The sequence below is a fragment of the Centroberyx affinis genome, unplaced genomic scaffold (assembly GCF_046629955.1).
Source record: "Centroberyx affinis isolate AG114_WGS23_722 - 3 ecotype Tasmania unplaced genomic scaffold, CSIRO-AGI_Caff_v1 ptg001058l_1, whole genome shotgun sequence".
In the NCBI taxonomy this organism is placed as follows: domain Eukaryota; kingdom Metazoa; phylum Chordata; class Actinopteri; order Beryciformes; family Berycidae; genus Centroberyx; species Centroberyx affinis.
This window is the reverse complement of record NW_027279609.1, coordinates 750,054-771,104: the sequence shown is the minus strand read 5'-3', so window position 1 is coordinate 771,104 and position 21,051 is coordinate 750,054. Positions and strand designations below refer to the sequence as shown.

At 42.9% G+C, this 21,051-nt stretch overlaps 1 protein-coding gene across 1 annotated transcript in view; it reads right to left on the bottom strand.

Annotated features, from left to right (window-relative positions):
* The window catches only part of tanc1b (tetratricopeptide repeat, ankyrin repeat and coiled-coil containing 1b), a 115,162-nt gene that overhangs the window by 10,477 nt on the left and 83,634 nt on the right, over window positions 1-21,051 (bottom strand). Inside the window, exons 9-18 of the mRNA XM_071523016.1 lie at window positions 19,955-20,236; window positions 18,748-18,902; window positions 14,035-14,266; window positions 12,592-12,758; window positions 9,896-10,503; window positions 7,436-7,544; window positions 7,019-7,141; window positions 3,751-3,987; window positions 3,308-3,493; window positions 2,301-2,379 (exon numbers count right to left, since the gene is read on the bottom strand). Of these exons, the coding sequence (XP_071379117.1) occupies window positions 2,301-2,379; window positions 3,308-3,493; window positions 3,751-3,987; window positions 7,019-7,141; window positions 7,436-7,544; window positions 9,896-10,503; window positions 12,592-12,758; window positions 14,035-14,266; window positions 18,748-18,902; window positions 19,955-20,236 (2,178 nt within the window). The remainder of the gene's footprint in view (window positions 1-2,300; window positions 2,380-3,307; window positions 3,494-3,750; window positions 3,988-7,018; window positions 7,142-7,435; window positions 7,545-9,895; window positions 10,504-12,591; window positions 12,759-14,034; window positions 14,267-18,747; window positions 18,903-19,954; window positions 20,237-21,051) is intronic.

The following is a 21,051-nucleotide window of genomic DNA, read 5'->3' as shown; positions in this document are numbered from 1 at the left end:
TCCACAACATGAAATAACCATTTTCCATTGCTTTGTGCTGAACTCCTCCACAATACTGCAACCCAGGCATGTCTGTAATACAGCACTAAGTATTCTCAGGTCTGCTAAAAACACACCTGAGGATAATATCAGTATTATCGGTGTGATGTTTACCCGGCTATTTCCTTGGAATACAGATGGTCCCTGGCCTTGTTTTAAATGAGGGCCAGGTGGGTGGAATGATATTTGAATATGCGCTCATGTGGCAAGGGTGTGGGAGCGTGTCACTTTGTTTCAGGTCAACGGTGCTGTAGCCCAGTGCCTTGTTATTGCCACCTGTGACCTGCTATTTCATTAGTTTACAATGGATGCCAGGAGGGGCTTGTGATTTAACATCCACCGGGTAAATGGAGCTGCGAGGTAAATATTGGATTGCAGCTACAGGTGGCTACTATGACTTTGAGGAAGCATGAGAGTATGACTACTATTATTCACAATAATAGTCATGTCAAAAGTACCCTGGGGTAAAAACTGGGCTACTTATCATGTTTAGTAATATGACCCACAGCTTTGGACAAATTATAACCCTGCCTTCAAGTTTTCAGTAACAGCAACAAGGCAAATGTGTTGACAGCAAATTTGCATTCCTTTTTTTTGACTATTGATTAAAGATCCTAGTCAAATGAGTGAAAACAGAGAACAACGGGTTCCACTGAGGGAATATTTCAGAGGGACTACTGTCACTGGGTTGCAATAAGGCCTGAAGTCCTGCAGTAGTTTAGCCAGGCAGTTAACAGCACTGTGCACTGCCTCTCCACTAATAGGCTGACCTACATTCCTGCACCAACTGTTAGTGCTCAATCAAGCTGGCATAGAACTGAGGAAGACACAAAGAGACTATTATTAAAATCCTCATTTTATCTATTGTAGTATGTTTGTGCTAAAAAAAAAAGAATGCATCAAAACACTGCTGCCCAAAAGACGGGGGTGCAACTGTAACATCTGCATCTCATCACTAGATCACTAAGCTCTCAGAACAAAAAGTTGATAATGAGAACAGAGACATTAGTTTGCCAACATTTCAAAACATTCAAAAAATTTCAAGAAATAACTAATGCTCAGCTCTAGGTGCTTATAACTGCATCATAGGTGTTTCTATTTTTGCACATTGACAAGCTTCAAACTACTGCACAAACTGAAATCTATATTGTTGCACCAGGAAACAAAGCACACTCGTGATGTTAGTGTGTCTGTGTTTAGTTTGATTGTTTGTATTTCCAGGAAATGCAAGGGTGATATCAAAAAAGCTTGGAAGAAAGTGTGTCTGGCTGTGTTGTGTGAGTAAACATCCTAATGAGCAGTATTTACTCCCTTGGTAAACGGTGATAATGACACTAATGTACAGCAGCAGCTACTGTTTATCAGCACGTCTCATGTGCAATGGTGAAATATTAAAAAGATCTTTGGACCCATCCAGAGTGTGATACTACTGCCATGCCTTGGGGTCTACTGTGTAATCTCTGTCAAACTACATATTGCTCGCTGACACTTTGTTCAGCACTCATGTAACAAGCTTTGGAACTGACAGCCAACTCCTGCTCTCAGACTTTATATTGTTCACTGCTGCTCCACTTGGCTTTCTGCACCATTTCCACAATCAATCTCAAATGGCTTTGACCAGGCCATTAACAACAGCCAGCGTATCCAACATCTACTCCCGACTGGCAACCTCTGTCTCTCCCTTTCTGTCATCACTCAGCTTTAATCAGACAGTGCCTCAAACTCACCGGTAATCCAAAATCCATCCGGGAAAAAGAAATTACATATCAATCCAACCTTTAACAACTGCTACCTGTCTACATTAAATCAAGACAAAAATCTATGGTTAAGAGCTTACTAATTAATATACAATTCTATCAGATAATGATGTTCCTGCTCTACTAAGGGATTGACTATGTGTACAACAGATGGAGTGACTTGGCATGGTCTAAATGTCCAAGCTGTAATTCTGCTGTAGGTTTGAAAATCACTGTTAGAGGAAAAGACGGTCCAAACTCTAAGTAAAAGCCCACATGTCCACAATAAGTAATGCTTTTACCAGGAAGAAAAGGACAAGGAAAATTGGAATAGCTATAAAAATGACCACACATTTGGGTTGAACGCAAACCTCTACATCACACAGAGAGCATTTCGGTGCAGAAGAGAGATAGAAGACACTCTGCAGCACCACACAATTACAGCAGTGGAGTCCAGAAAGATAAAACAGCAGGTGATAATACAAAGGGGAGCCACGTAATGCAAAAAGATGGATGAAAACGTACCTGTTTCTCCCCACAGAGTATCATGGCTATCAATTTGCACAGCATGCTCATTATTCAACGCCAGCAAGCCTCTCACAACCTGCCAAACAAGAAACTTAGATTAATGGCGTAGTGTTTCAGCATAAGATATCAAATAAACCTTCAAGAAGTTATATGACATGCTGATTACATAGCAGAAAAGAAACAAGGAGTGGAGCAGTGAAACAAACTTCAGCTGATCAATACGGAGCTGCCCGCACAAACTGTGGTCCTCTAGCAGATGATAAATTAATCACAGCAGAGAATCAGCAGAGAACTGCTGATTCCTAAACCATGGGGTTAGGTGAGCCAAGGCCAATCTGATTAATACATGAGTGTTAAGGGGTCTCCTCTGTCTACAGCAGAGGTATGTGGGTCGATAGCTTTGCTTGGCCCAGTTCTATTATTCTGAGGTGCTCAGATCCAGGCCTGGGGATCCCAACCCAGCTAATGAGGAAGCCAAAATAAACCCAGCGCCCACATTGCACCTGGGCAGCTGGAGGCATGGCGCTGTGATCGATCCCCTTCCGTGCTTTCAGATTGGCGAGATGGACTAACACCTCACACTGTATGTCATCACTGAGAACAAGATGTGCTCAGATTTTTCTATAGCTCCTTCTGCTTTCAGACATTCTCTCTGGAGTGTTGTTGTTATGAAAAGACAGGAGAGGTGTGATGTTGCTATGAAGGACAGGGAAAGCCATAGAATTGGTTACCTCTACTGTATTCAATGCATATATTGCGTGTGGGTTGATAGCAGGCTTAGTTTTTCTTTCAAATAAATCCCTTAGTGGAGTGAATAACTGAAATGTACATTGCCAAGCAAGGGAGAAGGCACTTGCAGAGGAAATGCACATTTCACTCTTTTCTATAGGTACGCATATCCCCAGGCTCTAATTACATAAGATAATATTCACTGTTTGTATGTGTGGGGAGATGGGTGAGGATTGATTGTGTGTACAGTACGCGCATGTGTGTGTCAGTCTGACCTGTGTGTGTCCCATGCTGGAGGCCGCTATCAAAGCCTGCTGGAGGGCTTTGTTCTTCAGACCGCAGTCCTGCTGCTGGCCCTCATCGCTCCACTCTAGCTCCAACAGGTACTGGATGATCTCCGGGTGTCCTCGGAGAGCGGCGTGGACCAGCGCACACTGGCCACTCTTATCCACATGATCAACCTGGGCCATAACACAACACCATTGGCTTTACTGCACAGAAACAGTGGGCTTCTACCCAACACCTGTGATCAAAGTATGTTCAAATAGCCAAGATGTACAGTATATGCTGTGTCCATGTGGCGGAGCAGTGTCTGTGCCAGTAAACGTGGCATTAGCCGTGCAGTTTCTATGAACACAAGTTAGGGGATGAAAGATTACGGTAGCTCTAAGTCATCAGAGTTTACTGAGGTGGAGGGTTACGAAGGCAGGCTCCTCACCTTGGCCCCTCTCTTGCAGAGCAGGCCGACTAGACCCAGGTGTCCTGCGGCGGCTGAGAAGCAGAGGGGGCTCATGCCGTTCTCAGAGACCACATCTACGCTCGCCCCGAACTCCAGCAGCAGAGAGGCCATCTCCTGGTGGCCGAGGTGGGACTGGACGCAAAGCACCGGGGCGTTGTTCAGGACCTCCGTACGGTAGTTCACATTTGCCCCACCCAGCATCAGCAGACGACTCACCTGATTGTGCAAATGACCACGCAAACACAGAAAGTTGGTTTGAAGCAAGAGTTATCAAATGTAGTTTTGCATTTTAAGTATTGAAATTTAATTCATATTTCTGATGTGAAAATGTATGTAAAATATGTATTTTTGAGACTTTTTGGCTGGACCGCAACAGCGGGGCCAGCCCTACAAACGCGAATGTCTGTCACTGACTGACTGACTGACTGAGTGACTAAGTGATCAAGTGACACCATTGGTCGGCCGTGGCACGTGGCACATCATAGTATCACAGAGCCAGAAATTTAAGTTTCGTTTTCTCCGCCGTCTAGTTTCTCCGCTGAGATCAGGAGCCCGTTTCTCCCACACAGTAAGCAGGCTGACCAATATCATGCATGTAAGCTGAAGCTAAAGTGATACAATTATATTATATCACCGTTTATGTCGATGCATATGCGCGAGCTCAGTCCACCTGAAGCCCTCTGTTCTGTCGTATCGGGGGAGAGAGAGACATAAACAATCATGGAGGTTTCAGCACGCCGAGGGCTTAATGCCGACCTTCCCGGAGTTTCCCGGGGCCACGGTTCCGGCCAGTGCCACTAGCTGGGCGCCGATTTGTTCCTGATGATCCGGCCGAGATTTCGGCCGGGGTCCCGACGACGATGCGCCCCCGGTGTCCGGCGAACAGCGTTTTCGGCACCGACGGGTAACAGAGCGCCTGGCGCTTGGATCGGCAGGATCAATGCGGGCCGTGGGTGGAGACGACAGCGGTGGAGAGAGAGACGGGACGTGCTGGAACGATCAGTATGGATGTATGGACTATTATTCTGTATTAGCAGTCTACAGCCAGGGGTTAAAGTGGGCCGGAACGATCCGGCGTTCCGGCACCTTCGATTAATAAGTAAATAAATCTGATTGGCCGTTTCATACATAATAATGACAAGCAGTGCACAGGGCTGCCAACTCTCACGCACTGACCGAGAGACTCACGCAATTGACATTTTTCACAAGCTCTCACGCCATAAGTCTATTTTCTCACGCAGTGAAAAACAAATTCATAACTGATAACGTTGTGACCTGAAAAAAGGAAACTGACAGCAGGACAGACGAGACAGAGCAGCACTGTGCAGCAGAGAGTTATTCAGACCATCTGAATAGCGAGAAATATACACAAATTATTATATTATATTATTATATATATTATATTATTATTATATAATTATTATATTGTAATTTATTCCCATGCATGCTGCTCAGAGTAATCTCAGTCAGCAGCTCTTCTGCGTCTCTCCCTCTCCTCTCGCCGTGCACACGCAGGCAGGAGTGAGAGTGAGTTGCTATGGTTACGGACGCTTTGTGTCTGAAACTTTCTCATGATTCCCAATAATAGCTTTTTTAGGTTAGTATGCCTATGCAAGATCATGAATATAAGCACCTCAATGCTGAAATCTAGTAATATTACATAATCTTTACATTTTTGGTTAACATTATACAGAGTTGCTGTTTCTTGACTTAATCCAAGAGGTTAGGTGGTGTAGAAATGCAGGAAATTTGTTTTAAATTACTATTTTTTTCTGACCCCCCCCCCCCCTCCGAAACAGGGTTCCCCCACCTGCCAAATCCCACTTTAACCCCTGTCAACAGCGGAGTTAGTTACACCATTGGTCGGCCGTGGCACGCTCATACACGGTCCAGCCATATACTAGGTTTTGACCTAGTCTTGTTTATGCTTCCTTTAATTGAATTTAAGACCAATTTAACTACCAAAATAAAGAAACAAAAAACTGGCAAAAACTGCCTGCCATGAACCTGTCATTACAAGGTGAAAAATTTAGACCTCTAATAACTAAGACATTTGAATAATGTTTTTTTTTTTTTTTCATTTGAATAATGTTTAAGGTCTCAAATTTAAGTCATTTAATATGAAGGATTTGCAGATACTGTTGCACATAGCATTACCATCTAGAGACCATTTAGAGAGTCTAAGTGAAATTAAAATTTCTCCTGTTCTCTCATTTCATTCCGAGACACAATATTGCCTCAGCCTGATCTTGAGCTTCTTTTTTTTTTTTTTTCAAGCAAAAGGTCAGACATTCAGTGGTCACATTCTATTGAACGCGGTGGCTTATTCTTTTCCTTAACGAGGAAATGAATAATAAATGCTTAGTCAAACAGAACCATAGACTCAAATGAGTGTTAGAAAACAGGAAATGGAATTGGGTTTATTTATTGGAACCGTGGTGGAATAAATTTGCAGCGATTCCCAGAGGACAGAACAAGGCCATTCTGTACCTGTCTTTTTGAGTGATGATATACTTACACAAAATAACTCGCAAAAAGACAATGAGGATGACAACAAGTGATGGAACCCTGCTGAAATGCTAAAGCTAATGACAAAGAAAAATGTGTGATCATTTTGCTTAAAGCCAGAATACATCATTCCGACATAATGGCCTTTCCTGGAAAGGCCAATGATTTTCTCCCTTCCGAAGCAAAGCTGGCAGGTACACAGGCAGTTGGCATAATTTAGAATAAAAAAAAAAAATCTAGCTCGACCGTTAACAAGGCCTTTTGTTTATCAAATTAATACTATTATGAAAGGCCCTTGGTAATTACTGAGAAGGACATAGGCTTATCCTCCCTGCAGAGAGCACCAGAGATAGCCATGGATCAAGCTAATGGCTAGAGAGCAAGATGCATCAATAATCTAGGCCAATGAGCATCTCTGTGCTGCTCTTCATGGTGGTATTCATCAGTGCTGGACTCACACTCATCACTGTAAGTGAGGGCTTCCAGGAAAAGACCCTAAGACTTATAATACACAACGTATTTCCATCAGTGGAATTAAAAAGCACTCAGGGAGGACATTAGAGGTGAGAGGAGATTGCAATAATACTACTGTCTATACATACTGCCATGAAATTAAATGTGATTAGAGAGTTTGAGGGGAAATATAATTTGGACTGTACTGTGCAGATGTCATTACCATGTGGAGTGTGTGTGTTTTAGTGAAGCCTGATTGACACATGAGAGCCTGAGATGGTCTCACCTTGACGTTGGGTGTGTAGAGGTTCCTCAGCGAGGCCAAGGCTGCAGAAAGGCCGTCGGTGCTGCAGCTGATCCACAAAGCCTGCAGCACACTGGACGACACACCTGTTTTCTTACTCAGGCCCTGTACACACACACACACACACACACACACACACCCAAGCATGGGCATGCAGACACGTGCGCACAGACATACACACACACACACACACACACATATACACACACACAGTATACATCAATGAACCAGAGCTGTGTAAGCTCTCACTGCTTTTCTCCACATCCAGGGGCTTATCCTCCGGTAATACCATATTCATAATTCATAAATAAACATAGAGTGCACACCATGAAATTCCTAGAAGGGATGGAATTCAACTAAAGAAGGATATAGAGTGCATGTAGGGTTTCATAGCTGTACCTTGAAGATGTGTGCTTTGAGGATGTGGTGCCCCAGCTCCATGGTCTGCTGGCGATTGAGTTTCCCCTCTTGGCGGGACAGCATGAATGCCATGAGGGCGTGGCCAGTCCTGGGTTAGGAAACACCAGAGAGGATATTCAGCTGTATAGCAGAATAGGTAACCAGTAGGAAGACAGTAGGATACTAGGGGACATAAGCTCTTAATCTTAATGTTAACACAGTTTTCATCCAGGGTTCATAAAATGGCCTAATTTTTGCTCTTTAGCCTCAGAACAAACTTTTGACTGAAATTCTTTGCTATATATAAATGCATTAATTGCATTAATTAATTAGTGGTTGGCATTGTTCATCACCCGCTGATTGAGCGCTGATGGCAGTGTTCCTCTGGCTCACTCACAATGAAAGTATTTTAACTGGCTCATCTGAAGACAGTTCAGCGAAATGTTAATTCCAGTCTTGAGGAGAGCGTTTTTGGCGTCATTATGGAGCATTATTCCATCTAGTGCTAGTGTGATTAGGCAAAAAAATGCTGTCTAGACAGCATGGGTTGTGCCTAACTGGTGCTTGGGAAGGGTGGAGGTGGGAGGGGTAGGAGCATACAAACCCCTGGGTTCCCCTTTCCTTCCGCACTGAGGCTCACTCTGGTGTTAATTAACGCAGAATTTCATTAAAAGGACATGCATGATTGCAGTTCACTTTGATCTGGTTAAAATCCTCTCTATTGGTGCCTCCACTTTGTGTGTGTGTGTAAGTGTGTGTGGCATTGTGTTCACTTCTAAAAGGGGAAAATAACAAAGCAATGCAGCAGGTTTTTTTTTCTATGCCTGCGTTCCTTGTGCCAGACTCTCAGCCTTTGTTTCTAATGATGGTGTTGGAAGACAGTGAAAGGCCTGAAAATAAAGGTAGGTTTTGGTCCATTTAGAGATGCGACTGTGTGAGCAGAGGTGAGACTAAAGGCGATGGGGAGGACAAAAGCAAGCCGTAGTGACATCATCCAGTTTATTAAGTGTGCATGACAAAAGTCGCTAATGAGGGTGAGAGGGCTCCAGAATTACAATTAGGTAGCATTGCTAAAGTGCATTAGCCTGTCCCACAGTGCACAGAGGGCATGGCAGGAAACAATGAATCTGCAGATTGCAGTTTCCTCTGCAAACTCATCTCGGCTCAAGTGGAACACACAGCAGATTACTTGTTAATATTTCAAATGGCTGCATATATTATTCAAACTGTTGAAGCCAATTTGTTCCTTACTTAAAAGAAAGTCAAAGTTTTGACATTTCTTTTTTCATTCAAAATAACTTTTATTGTAGCCTATTTCCTGACTGCTGATTCATATGTCCATTTCTATGTTTACAGGGAGACAATGGGAATAGGAACACATATTAAACTAATCATACTGCTTTTAACACTGTCAAATATGATGGATTTCAGCTAAATAAATCTCCCCACAAAGCAGTGTGAGGTTGTTAATCCCATATATTTTTGATGTCCAGCCTTTTCAGATCAGAGTCACCCAACGAGAGTTGACCTGACAGGACTGAGTGCCAGGATTTATGGTGACACTCCCTGTGCTACTGCCAAACACCCAGAGCTTAGGACCAAAGCAGGAAATATTACTTGTCAGCTTTTGTTCCTGGGTGGAAGCATAAATTCAGTGATTCCTTTTGTAGCAGAGCTCCTTGTAGGTTAGAAGAGTGTCCTTGTAAATGGTTCATTGCTGGTAAAAAAAACCAAAAAAAAAACCTAGGAGGCTGTAACGGATCAGTGATTGAGTTAAAAAGAGTGAGCTGATATGATTCCAACAAATACCAGGGACAATCTCAGCCTCAATTTCCTCTTGGGGCTAAGAAAATCTCTCAGGCTGAAATGAGTCATGCTGAACTTATCGATTGGAATTTTCTCCTTCATTTCCAAACAACAAATTAAAGACTTCATGTCCGTTTACTTTTCAGACAAAATGGTGGGCAAGTCTCACACACTATTTACAATTCAGAACCATGCTCAGAAGTAGAGGATCCACAGCCAAACGAGGTGATCATTTCTCTAACATCTGACTGCTATCTGCAGGGCCCATTTCCAAGCATCCCCTGGCAACCCTGCTTTTCTGCTCACAGGGCTGAATTTCAAGCAGCACTCCAAGTCACATCCCCACTTGCTGTAAGAATGTTATGATTAACAGCCTCCATCCACTCAACTCTCTAACAGATGATCAAACCTGCAAAAGGCTTCATCAAGTTCAGATGGAAATCAATCACACGTGATTGTGGACTTTCTGAGATTATATACCTGCATATAATTATCCTCATGGCTAAATTTGTACTTGTTTTAAGGGACTGTTTGAGCTCTGTCTGTGATGCATTGGAAACCTTGTAATATTTGATAGATAGATAGATACATAGATAGATAGATAGATAGATAGATACATTCCTAAAGGGAGTGCAGTTACTGTATATGTCTGACCTGGGGTCACAGAGGAAGTCGGTACTTTCTCCATCAGCTCTCCACACGAGCCACTCTCTGAAGGAGGGGTGGCAGAACATGCGCGTCTTGTCCCGCCGTTTGATGAGGAAGCAGGAGAGCAGCTCCATGCGTTGCTGGAAGTCCTCCCACTGCAGCTCCCCTTGGACGCTCCCAGCGTTGATGGCCTGGAATAGCTGTTCATCAGTCATGGGGTGCAGCGAGGCCAGCGCTACATTGAGGATGGGCAGTGAGCGCTCAAACGCCGAGTTGGTCATGAACTTCATGTTGCACTGCAGCTGGTAGAGCTCAGCCAGCGAGACGGGCACCACCTTGTAGCTGGCACTCTTGATGACCAGGTGGCCTCTCTCGAACAGATCCAGGGTGAGTTTGAGGTACAGGTAGGAGCCCTGGCTTCGGGAGATCAGGTGGCTACTCAGCTTGCCCACGATGATAGGGTCGGCCTTGCCATTGAGGCTAATGTTGTTCATGATATCTTTGCTGCCGTTGATGCGGTACTGGATGTACGCATTGAGGTCGTTGTTTATCTCTTTGTTGTCGGAGAAATCATCCAGGGAGATCTTAGAGAAAGGCAGGAGGCTGGTGATCTCCTATGGAAGAAACAAGGTTAGGATATTATGAGAGCGATTTACTGGAAATTACATTTGAGGAGCCATGCTGCTTAATCTCTTCCTCATCACAGATAATTACTTCTATGTTAATGAGAAAATGTGTAGAGGAATAATCAAACCTCGATGCCTGAATATCAACAAGCAATTTGAAACTTACATTCTGCTATATAAATTGTATCCCTTCTTCTATCCCTTCTCCACACCAGAAAATTAAATGATTGAAGGCCAAAAGCATTCCTCTCGTCCTGAAGCCTGCCTTGTGTGTAGTTGCTGCTTCTGTGTGCAGGGTTGCTAACATATGCTGAGTGAAGGCGCTATCAGGCTGCAGCAGACACTTGCCACTGTTGGAACCATGTGGCTGTGAGGACAATAGGACGGGGAAACTGAGAATGAAGATGCAGGGGGGGCAACAGGGACACCTCCAGCAGGCAAGCAGAGACCTGAGCCAGAGCCCGCACTTCAATCTCCCTCCTAGGGGTTGGAGAAATCAATGCACCTTAATCCTCCAATCCACTACCTGTCTGAGGCAAGAGAAACATTGCCTCAGTGAGATAACACCTTCTCCTCCTCATCCTGACAGGGAACAGCAGACGGAGGGACACAAACAAACACAAACAATAACACACATATACATGCATGCACGGACACATGCACACACATAATCCACAAGATGGCCGAAGTGTTAGAAACACCTCACAGAGAGGCAAGGTATTAGTCTGGTCAGCGGCGAGCAAAGGCCATTATCGTGAACCCTTCCTCCTTTTTGAGATCCTGTTTGTCTGCAGAATGTGTGAAGCAACACTATCACTCTTTCACGCCACTTCTCTCCACTACGATGGGGCTGTGGTTGTGAATTGAGAAGTGTTCTCCAAAAGCTTTGCAGGAAAAGTATTCTCTGCCTTCTAGTATGCTAGATGACGGATTCATCTTCCTTACTTTTTATCTATGCCCCAAGCTGCTCTGACACCCTGACATGTGAAACTAACTAAAACTAGTTTAGAGGTTCTGACACATATTCCTTCCAATTTAAAATTGCTTCACTGTGTCAATCAGAGTCCAACTACATTCCTTTCACGGCAGGGTTTTAACCAAATTGCGTTGTGCGTTGTAGACTGGGGGATCCAAAAACTCTTTCCACATCACAGACTCATCCCAACCATGAGAGGATAAATGGAACTGAATATAAAAGACCTGAATGTAAAATGTGAATAACCGCTGCAATATATTGGCTTAGCACATCCACGGAACCTTGCCATAAACAGAATTTCAATGCTCCCTCGCAGTTGCAGGATAAACAAATGAGCTGCACTCAGTCTGCAGTGTAGAGCATACTGATGGACAGCGCCCTGGGCTTGGCTTCTGAATGGGCATTAATAACTTGAGTTCTGGCTGTCAGTCAGTCGGCTGCCACATTATCCCAGGCTCAGGCTGAGCGCTCCATCCCAGCAAAGACAATCAGCCGTCATGTGGCTCATCAGGCCTGTCAAAGCCTCAGCCTTCCCCGGTGTGAGCTCACCACAGGCCCAGCTCAGCTCCTCAACTGGGAGACCCAGTGTCACTTTCACTCCAAGCTAGTCAACTCAAAGCGCCTTGCTCCTCTTTCCCTGTCATGCTGTCTTGTTTCCCGGGTCACTGATACTTCCACTCCTTCTCTAATGTTCCTGGATACACTTGACAGAAATGACTCTTTGTAGAGAGCAGAATATGACAAGGAGGAATGCCTCATGAAACCCTTTCAGCTTTCACACTTGTCAGAATCTACAGGGTCCGATGTCAGTCAGTGAAAGGAGTATCAAAAATTGATAGCGGATTCCACTTGCAGTTTGTTACTCAGTTTTTTCACTTGACATTGTGACATTTTGCATGTGTATTGAGTGAAATATGAAATCAAGCAAACCTAATGAGCCAATTACAACTCTGCCATATTGGAAGTAATGTCAGCTGAATTATTTAATGTATCTGAGTGATGATTATTCGTTTAGACATTTAGACATATTCCAAGAAAAATATGTCTCCAGTATGATGAGAACACAATGCAAACTTGTTTCTTAACAAACTCTTCCTTACCAGCAAGTTGACCCGGACAGTGACCACAAGTTTGAGCCAGGAGGGGAACTTGGTAATGATCTTGGTGATGAAGGAGGCGATAGTGTCTCCGTAGTCAGGCTTGTGGAACTCAGCTTCGTTCAGCCCGTCTATCAAGATGATGTGGTCCTCCTCTGGGATCTTCCGCTCTGGATACACACACACAAACACCCATAGAGGTAATGAGGTGTGCATTGAGGTACAGCTCTTAACAATTTTAGTTCAAAGAAACTGTAACATTACAGAAGAATAGGTTTGTGTAGTGGTGGTGTGTGTGTGTGTGTCTGGAAGGGGGGTGGTGGCAGGGGTGCATACTTAGAAACCTACACTTTCTTTTTCAGGTGGGCTACATTTTGCCACAATACCTGCAATGGATTAACAATTCACTGTAACACCTTTACCCAGGTTTCTAATTAATTAACTTGAGTGGTATTAACTCCACACCACAGCTCCACTGAACTGCTCCGTGGCGAGACTGTGGAGACGTGCTTTACTTCACTGCAGTAACTAAGCCAGGCTCTCTCATAGGTAGGGTGTGAGTGAGCGGTAAGGGCCTTTTCTCCGACTGATCAACTATACAGCCCCATTGCACCCACTTCACTCCTCACTGGAATGTCAAATGATATTTGCTCTGCAAAGAAAACGTTGATATTTTCAGTGGCAGTGGTTGACATACTGTGGGCAATCAAGGGAAAAAACCTTTCTATCATTCTTTTTCTATCAAAGCCTTACAAAAGTCTTATTTAATGTCCTATGAATGAATGCAAGCGTAATGTGTTTCTTCGTGATGGAGCAGATAAATCAACACTTAATTTCCATATAAAGCTAATGCATCAGGTCATTCATATCAGTTAGGTAGGGAGAAGTGGGAGAAAGGGATGGAGGAAGACAGAGCAGGGAGGTATGTGATCTGTCACAGGCATGGTCCATGCCTCCATGCTCCACTGCTACCCACCACACTGATTCACACTCTCTCACCAAATCTGTCATATAAACAGGCCGTTAATTTTTCTGCATCTATAGTGCCTCTTGTAAAAAGAAATTTATTTAAATGTGGACCAAGGAATGCGTTATCTACTGTGCGTGAAACAACCCTGTGACCTTGAGATAGGTAGGTGAATGGCTGTGTTTCTTTTTCTACAAGATATTCATCTTAGTTGCATGCATTCATGCATACAAACAAACAAATGCACACATACACACACACACACACACACAGCTGTCCTTGCTCACCTCGGAGCAATTCTATTCTACAATAAAAAAAACATTCAATGTGTGCCGTCAATCAAAATCAATACAATATCAGAGAATCCACTGTGCTTCAATATGAAGCAATTACCGCGATGTAGAAGCCAAATATAAGCCTGTAGAAGAAAAGAAGTCAACAGAGGTGAAATATTGGCAAATTGGACAGTAGTGTTTTACCTTTACGCAGGTTGGCTAGTGGCTCAAGCACACCTCTCCGGAAAGCGGCCATGGGGTCCTGGACGCAGGATCGCAGACTGAGCATGCTCTGTAGGTGGGGCTCTTTCAGCAGCAGCTCGCGGTACGCACCAAGCTGGTGTGCTCTGCACAGCAGGGCGGCGATACTATGCACAAACTCCGGTACCAGGCAAGTGTAGGTGTTGTCAGCCTGGCAGTAGTGATATGCCACCACCTGGAAAACAAGGGGGGGGGATATTTTATTGAAACTTTCCTGACTTTAGACTTAAATGCATAATTTAAAAACATCTCACAACAATCACTGTGAAGAGCTTACATTGTTGTTGGCTTTAGCCACAAACAATCTTCAAAGCTGGCTGCAGTAGCGTGACCTCAAAAGTATTTGCAAAAGCCAACAGGCTTGTTGACTAAAGGGCATTTGATGTGATACAGTAGCCTGGTACCCCAACTAAGCCGTCATTGCCCTCATTCCAGTGTGGCATTACTATGGAGCTGTACATCTAAGGTGGGAAATTCTGTACAGTGCTCAACCTTGTCTGATGACTTTATTCACAACCTCCATAAACCCACATAACTCACATAACTTTACTCCAGCCCAGTTGAAAACCCGTTTTGATCCACTCTCTACTCACATTACAGAAGGGAAGATGAACTAGCTGAGCAATGCCTGACCGCCTCAGATGACCTCTACTACCAAAGCAGCCAGTGAATCCCAGGTGGAACTCTAAAAGTAGGATCTTCTGCTTCTAAACAGGTTGCTGCGGTGTTCCATGGATGTCTGATTTAGAAAGTAAGAGGAGGGATAGGGATGAGGAGGAGGGAAACGGGAGATGCCCTAGGGATGTGTGACTCTGTTCTAATTACAGTCCAACCTGGAGGAGCTGACACACTTCCAGGGGCAGCAGGAGGAGGAGCAGGTGACCAGCTCCTCCACTGGCTCTACCTCTGCTGCTGCCGGCTGCTGCGGCTGGCTGCAGAGCAGCAGAGCAGCCTGTCCCAAAACACAGTGATGACCAGCCTCTGGAAAAGTCACAGACTATACCCCAAAGCTGAATGTTCATTAATCAGACGAAGTAAAACAGCTCCTATATTTTATTCTGTGCACTGCACATTGAACATTTTTGGATACAGCTTTCTTGTAAGTCACGCCACAGTGACATCTGAAAGTGCTCATTTGTAATGGCGGAACCATGTGGACTAATAAATCCACAGTAAGTACTTTGGCTGTAACAAAGTGATGCCCATCAGTCATGCCGTAATCTCCTTTCTATTGAGATGGCACTGAAGACTTGGCACACAGTGGGTTAGTCAGCGAGAGAGGGACAGGAGAGGACCTTGAGGTACAGACAAATGGACAGATAGGCTACACCGCCTTTTTGGACATGTTTTAATTTCCTGTGAGTCATAACTGAAATCCCTCCCCTTGAATGATGGCAGTCATCTATGTTTGGATCTACAGGGTTAATAGCATTGGCTTGTTCTACACCGTGTCAGGGGCAAACGGTGGTCTGACAGCTTTGGGTAACAGGCTGGCAGAGGACATCAATCAGAAAAGTAGGCAAACTCAGTGAGGTTTTTCACTGACTGTAATGATGCACCAGCCAAGGAAGAAAATGATCACAAGTGTCAGTTTGACTGACACTTGTGATCATTATTATTATTGAATTGAGGGACACTAGCAGCATAAAAGAAATGGGAACTCAATTAAAAAAAATAATTACATAAAGGCAAGTCGCAAATCTCTGTTTCAAGTTCAAATGTTTAAAAATTCTGAAATGACTTCTCATCCTATCCCTAACTTCATTCTCAAAAGCAGAATATAATTGTGAAATATAATTATTTACCACAGTGAGCGTCTGATTCATTGATCCTCTGCAAAATGATTAACAAATGTTTTCATTGAACTTACAGCAAACACTACATCTTTCTGTTTTCTCTGAACAGTGATGTGAAACATCAGTGCCAAATTTCCTTACTAGGACGGGCTTTAAACTTGTCTAACCACTTAGTAAAACTGCCAGAAAAAACAAATGTTTTCTAGGAGGGATGCAATAACATAGCAGATGGGAGCTACGACATCATGTAGACAACAAACAAGTTAATTAAATTTTAAAATAAGTTACAAACCGGCTGGTTACAACTTTTCTCATTTGTATATACACAGTCACTCTGGGGAGACACCTGAGAGAGAAACTGCAGTAATGGGATATTTCGATATCCAAGCCATACAGACCACTACCTCATCAATGAGCCATACGCATCTGATGACCGACACATTAAGACGTAAAATTCTGCAGTGCACCTGCAGTAGTTCAACATCGACTGGGACAGCAGTGAATTCGCATTTGAGAAACAATACCTAAAAATGTACCTCTGCAATATGAATAAAATATTAAACTTGTGATAAACCATAAAATGTAATAGCTTCAGTACCCCGGTTATAAGGGCAATTTCAAATCAGTGATTTAAAAAAAAAAACTCTGACAGAATTTGACAGAAGCTGTCCTGCATGTGCATCAGTATTCACACATCACAGGAACAGAGCTCCTGTGAGAGTGCCTGTTGGAAACACTTTACAGAATAATTGGCTAGAGGGATGCAGCTTGGGTTTCAGAGATATTTAGATGTGGCATAAAGTGAGCTGTTGGCACATGAACTATGGCATTCCCAGTGGCAGAGGCAAGCTGTCGTCATCTGATGCACCATTTCAATGTTTAAGAGGGATCCATGACAGAGCAAGAGTGTAAACTCTGAAGATGGGTTACAGGGAAGATAGGGTATAATCAGAAACATAAAAAAAATCAAGGAAAAAAGCAGGAAGTGGTGGTCTCCCAATCAGTGACAAACTCCAATTAGAGAGCTGTGTGTTCAAACAACTTCAATCGCCAAAAAAAAAAAAAATCACATGCCCGAGTCAAAAACATAGGTGTACTTTACTGTTGTAGGAGCTTCAAACAGGGAAACAGTTAATCGATCAGACTAACCTGCCATCACAAAACTATCAAACTAATCAAATGAATGCCACTGTGAGCCTCATATTAGAAAACTGTCTCTGAAACGCAGTAGTAGTCCCACTTCTTCCCTCTTTAACTGTCAGCAGGGTAAACATTTTTTAAGTTATTAAATGCTTCTGAGAGTTTCAGCCGACTGCAAGTATTTCTAAAATGTACTAAATGTGCAGCTATTGTGCTAAGCAGCCCATCAGTGCGCAGTGCTCAGCAGTGTTGTTTTTTTAAAACGGCACAGGAGAATAGACGTAATCACACATGGTGCAACAGTGAATGGCAGATTGCTATTCAAAATGCCATAACAAGGTAACTTTCTGGAATGGAAACAATTACATGGTAAATGTATAACCTGTAAAGCTGTATTCAGGCTTAAGAAAACAGGACAGCAGGGCACCTCTGCGGCAATTTTAATAATAGCACCCCCAAGATGTAGTGCTGATAATTATTTATTCGGTAATACAATCCTGATTGAATTTTGTTGACAATAATTGGATACTTAATGAGTGATATGGTCTTTTGTGCATAGAAAATGATGACAAGCTATTAGGTCTTAGGTATTGTTTTTATTGTCTAGCGCATCTATTGTATTGCAAGTTGTATTGCTGCTTAATGACCGGCAAAGAAAATGAAAGCTTGCTCAGGTGTAACCTCTGGAGGATAGAAAGGATTAAAAAAAGGATTCTCAAAGCTGACTAAAGTCTTACGCTCCAGGAACCCGTCAAGACTGCGCCTCATGTTCTGAACTGTAAGGAACAACGTGCTGTTTGGGAGAAATTAATCCACCTGAGGCTATTCTGACCATACTGTTACTCTGTTCCCTTGGCAACATAGAGAATGACCCTATGGGAGTCTTAGCTCTACACAATGCGATTTTCCACCATCTGTGAGTGAACAGGGCATGATCAAGACCTGATGTGAAGTTTTCTGTCTTCCCACTGCCTCGTATTAACATTACAGTTCTGAAAATGAGACGGTGCCGACTTTGATATTGGACTTGCTTCTCAAGGCTGGTTGTTTAACTAAGCTCACTGTTGCTCAAATCAAACAAGCCTATGATATGAAAGGTCTCTTAAACAAAGACCGATGGTGGGATTGTCTTTCATAAACTCAGCAGATCCCCTAGGAACGTCTATAATTCAGAGGCTTCATATCAAACAAAATGAATATAAACAAACATAAATCAACTGAGAGCACCCAGTGTCATGTTTCTGCAATGCAGCTCATACATACTAAAAAGCAACACTGCACACCATGAGCATTTTTGTCATAGGGGAGAATATCACTGGCAAGTCTGCAGGGGGGGAATGAGATAAGGTGGATGAAGGACAGGAGATATAAACTATGGGAGAAGAAAAGGACTGCGAGGAAAGTACACCCAGCTCATCAATTAATATATAGACAACAGACTGCAATCCATCTGCTCAAATTGTGACAGATGCGCACCAAAAGATGATAACAACATGACTGTACTCTCATGTGACAGCTGTAATCAGAGAAATGTATTATAAAACTAACTGGCATAGTGGTAAAGGCTTACATCTGTGTTTGAAGATGGACCAAAATGCTAAAGACCTTATCAAGTCATAAGGACATGTGGGAGAATGTCTGTTTTTTCCCTTTCAGGTTACTCTGACACTGTTGTCTCTGTGATTGCTCTTGAATGCCGGGGTCTCAGATCAAGTCGTACCTTGGCGGCCAGGCGTTTGACGGCCTCCTCCCTGCGCCTTTGGATCTCGGGGGTCCCCGGGCAGCTATTGTTCCTCAGTGTGTTGGTGGCACTGGGAGGTGGAGTGGGCTGTGGAGGCTGGCTGAGAGGAAGCTCTGTGTTTGGTTCTCCCCCACCTGGCAGATAAACACACACACAGTGGGTCAGATATGCATTTAGACATATAATACATACACTAACAGTCAAAAGTTTGGACACACCACATTTTTCTTTATTTTTTTACTTTTTTCCACATTTTAGAATAACAGTAAAGACATCAAAACTATGAAATAACACAAATGGAATTATGCAGTGACCAAAAACGTGTTAAACAAATCAAAACTATCTTATATTTTAGATTCTTTAAAGTAGCTGCCCTTTGCCTTGATGGAAAGGCAAAGGCTTTGGAAAAAAATTCATACACAGGCATCAACTTCACTATTTATATTTGTCTAAGACACACATTTCAAGCATTTAAGCATAAGTCTTTAGATCAAAATGGCTTTAAGATAATGAAAAACATAGTACATTCAATTAGGTCTGTCCAAACTCTTGACTGGTAGTATATGGAAGCTATCATGACAATATACAGCATATGAGCATGTCATGACTGGTATTAATCATACCAGTCATATGTCATAATCATATGTCTAACCCTTGGTCTAATCTCAAGGAGCAAATTTGCAGATGCATATCTCCTTTTCCTAATTGTGCCCATGAGTCAACATCAAGTAATCAAATCACAATTACCAAGTAGATTATGTGTAAATACTTTCACTTAGTAATGGGGCATCCAATTTGTCTATATGAAATATTAATGGTTCAGCCCCACTCAAGTAAATTTTACTGATGGGTTTGATCTTATTTCAAATGTGCAACAGTCAAATCTGTTTTATGTAACCCCCTGCCAGCTCTTCAATATGTTTACACATTGGACATGTTGCTTATGACACACATAGATGATGACAGATTAGGCCTTATTTGGTGAAATCAATCAAACAGTAGCTGATGGAGGAGCTTTGACATGGGGTTTCATAGTGTCAGTGGACATACACTCAACTTTACAAGATAATATTAAAATGTAAATATTAAAAGAAACCACAAATCCCAAATAGACAGTGAAAACTTTTAGCCAATATAATATTCTACAACGGAGCTCACATCCAAAGGCATATACTAAAATTATTACTTTTGGGGGAGGCACTAGGACTGTTGGAGGCGATCTGACGCATGCGGCCTCCGTGGCAGCTGAGCGCTACTAGCCGGGAGATAATGGCCGTTTTTCCATAACCCACGCTGCCCACCACAACAGTGCCGCGGTTCTCGGTGGACTCGCTGGCCTTCAGGACATCCTCCAGCTGCTGAAAGAGCCAATCACGGCCCACAAACACAGAGTCTGTGGTGATGCTGGGCACCTCAAACAACAGGGGCTTGAGCATGATGTCCACAGGCTTGTAGGGAGCAAAACGAGCTGGGGGAAAAAGGAAATGAAACAAATTATTACCCAAAGCAAATTGCATAATTATTTTTCTTTTGAACAATGTTAAACATTGGATCATAGAAACTGTAACATCTCATATTCACACAGGCAAAGGCATGAAACACACTTCAGCTCGCTGCTGGAATTAATCCAAGCTTTCTGTCAGTAATAATTTGTTTTTTCATGTTTACACCTCCGCTATTTACCTGTAAGCTCTTCTATATCCTCTGAAGGATGGGGTTTCAACAAAATGATGCAATGAAATTCAACATTCGACACGGTGTGGAAAAAAATGGAGCTAAGTCATGACTACTGGTAACTACAAGCTGACACTGACTTCTAGTTCTGTATTAATACATCTCAAAATAATTTCCTCTTTTCCCGTGCTTTTACCCGTACCAGAAGCAGAGCTCTGACAAAACACTAACTTTTGGCTTATGTAATAAAATGTTATGGTGGTGATGCATTGATGTATAAGGTGATGTACAAGGGCAACATTTTTGGGCTGATGAGCAATGTTGCATTCATTGTGATTTTTTCCAGGTTGAGCAAAATCATTTGGATTACAGAGATATAAGAAACAGACATATGGAAACATAATGTTGGTCAGTTGCTAGCAGAACTACAGATACACACAGGGCATCCAGGTAATAGCTAGCTAGCTAGCGATGCCACCAGTTCTTTACTGATACCTAGCATTAACAAATCATTAATTCTTACCATTTTAAAATCTGCTGACAGCACCAATAGACAAATGTGTAAAAGTTGACATGGTGAAAAATAGACGGTTGCGACCTAAAAATATG